Source organism: Ceratosolen solmsi, unplaced genomic scaffold, assembly GCF_000503995.2.
Source record: "Ceratosolen solmsi marchali unplaced genomic scaffold, CerSol_1.0 scaffold56, whole genome shotgun sequence".
Lineage (NCBI taxonomy): Eukaryota > Metazoa > Arthropoda > Insecta > Hymenoptera > Agaonidae > Ceratosolen > Ceratosolen solmsi.
In genome coordinates this window covers 3,539,535-3,541,655 of record NW_011948425.1, presented here as the reverse complement: position 1 = coordinate 3,541,655, position 2,121 = coordinate 3,539,535, and the positions used below count along the sequence as shown (strand labels likewise).

Below are 2,121 nucleotides of genomic sequence, written 5' to 3'. Positions count from 1 at the left end.
GCGAAGAGGACCAGCGATAACATTGTGGCAGCCGCCGGCAAAGTGAATTATGCCGGAGGTACCCGAGGACTTTGCGGCGGTAAGCGCTTGAGATTTGCTCGGTCGGATTGCTCTGGGCGTCGATGGGCCTCGGGGAAGGCGCACGGTGACCCCGTGACGAGATAAGCCGAGCGTCACTGACGACTAATCGTCCCTTCTTTCGATTATGAGCATCTAATGTGGAAGGTGGCGCGCGTTTACAAGTGGGAATTTATTTAATTGACGAACAAAGCAGACGAAATTCGGCCAGTTGCCGTTCATACACATTTGTTATCGCGATTGCTTTCAATGCCAACGGATTTTCACGCTCATTTATCAACGATTCGACAATGCTTCGTCATTATTATCGTCCTATTGTATAACATACGGGCACTCGCTAGGCATCGCTCACCGACTCGTTTGTTTACCTAATAATAAAGAGCCTTCAAACGCATCCGATTCTACCAATTTACCAACTAACGTTTAAGCTTAAGAGTTTTCAACGGACACTCGCAATCGTATTACCCAATTGCTTGAGTTTTATATCACGAATTAATTAACCAACGAACGTGGTACTTAATGACATTCCTATCGCCCGATTATATTTCATTTTTGTCTGTTTTTACGACTATTTCCCGTTGTTAATGGATTTTTGATGCGAGGGATCAAGAGCTTATTAGAGGATGTTTGCACGCCCTGTTTTTCTTTGTATATCTACTCGGACAGAATGTAGTGTATTTATGCAGAGGGTAGAAAAGGGAAGATTTATGTGTATTTATATAAATCCGTAGATTGCGTGTAAGAACATTAAGCTTCTCCTCTATCTACGATTAGCTGGAAAGTCTCGTAATTAAAATTTTCCTCTTTCCTGTATTTTTTTTCTTTTGCTTTTGTTTTTTTTTTCGTTTTTGTTTTTTTTTTTTTTTTCGTTTTCTTCTTTTTTTTTTTTTTACCTTTATCTTCTTCTTCTTTGAAGGACCGGAGGATAAAAGTATCTCTCCGTCGATAACACGCGAATTCTAATGATTGACCAAACGCGGAACTAAATAGCGAATGCTCGATAAAAGCCTGGAATCGGTCTGCTATAAACGAGAGTCCATTTAAAGAGAATAAGACGAACAGTGTCATTTACTTGGACTCTCTCTCTCTCTCTCTCTCTCTCTCTTCCCCGCCCGCCCTCCCACCTCCCACGCCACTAATCCGTCCGTCCCTCCCGCCCGCACGCCCGCCACCTTCTCCACGACCTCCTACCGAATTTATAATGAAATGCTCCGTGCACGCGCCATGTCCATAAAGTGTTGTTGAGCAGCGCGAGTAACGTCATAAGCAGTATTTGTGTTTAATTGACGTCATACGCACTCTTTGCACTGACATACTTGAGGAAGAGGAAGAAGACCGCTGGGAGTGCTGGTCAGTCTTGCGTGCTCGACACGATCGCGGCCTCGATTAATTTAAAGCGACGTCGTGTCACAGCCGTCCCCGGAACTCACGCGTAAAAAACGAAAAGACACATGCCGAGATGCAGGAAGGAAGCCGCTGGGGGCTGCTGCAGTCACGTTGATCCTCGCTTCGATCCAACGGAAATATCGCGTGTCCCCCGGGACGTGCGCGCCGCTAGCAATCAACGGGACCTTTGCCATTTTCCATTGATAAGCGCCCGGCAATTACTCGGCGGTGCGCATTATTGACTTTGGCAAAAGCGCGAGGGCGGTCGATTGATCGTATCGCTTGCCCGCACGGGAGAACACACTGACCCGCGTAATCCGGGTCCACAGCCCCGGCGCAGGTCCCCGACCAGGTGGGCCGCACTCGCGCACTCGCGCACTCCTCGGTCGCCGCGGTCGGCTACGCGAGTCCGGCTCACGGCCGTGATCCCGAGGTGCTGGAGCGACGGCGGCGGCGGCCGTGGTGGTGGCGGCGGTGCTGGCGGCGGCGGTGCTGGCGGCGGCGGCACCGACCTACCATTGTGCGGTGCAGCCCGTCCGGATGAGTTGTGCCGCTGGCATCGAGCCGGCTGGAGTTGAGGGAGGCTCGCCTACGCTGAGGCCGCCGCCGCCGCCGCCGCCGCCGCCGCCGCCGCCGCCGCCGCCGTCGCCCCCGCCA

At 51.3% G+C, this 2,121-nt stretch overlaps 1 protein-coding gene across 1 annotated transcript in view; it reads right to left on the bottom strand.

Annotated features, from left to right (window-relative positions):
- LOC105362837 (uncharacterized) overlaps nucleotides 1–2,000 on the bottom strand; it is a 10,152-nt gene extending 8,152 nt beyond the window's left edge. Inside the window, exon 1 of the mRNA XM_011500337.1 lies at nucleotides 1,981–2,000. Coding sequence (XP_011498639.1) covers nucleotides 1,981–1,983 — 3 coding nt within the window. The 5' untranslated portion in view covers nucleotides 1,984–2,000. The remainder of the gene's footprint in view (nucleotides 1–1,980) is intronic.
- Between the last annotated feature and the right edge of the window lie 121 nt (nucleotides 2,001–2,121).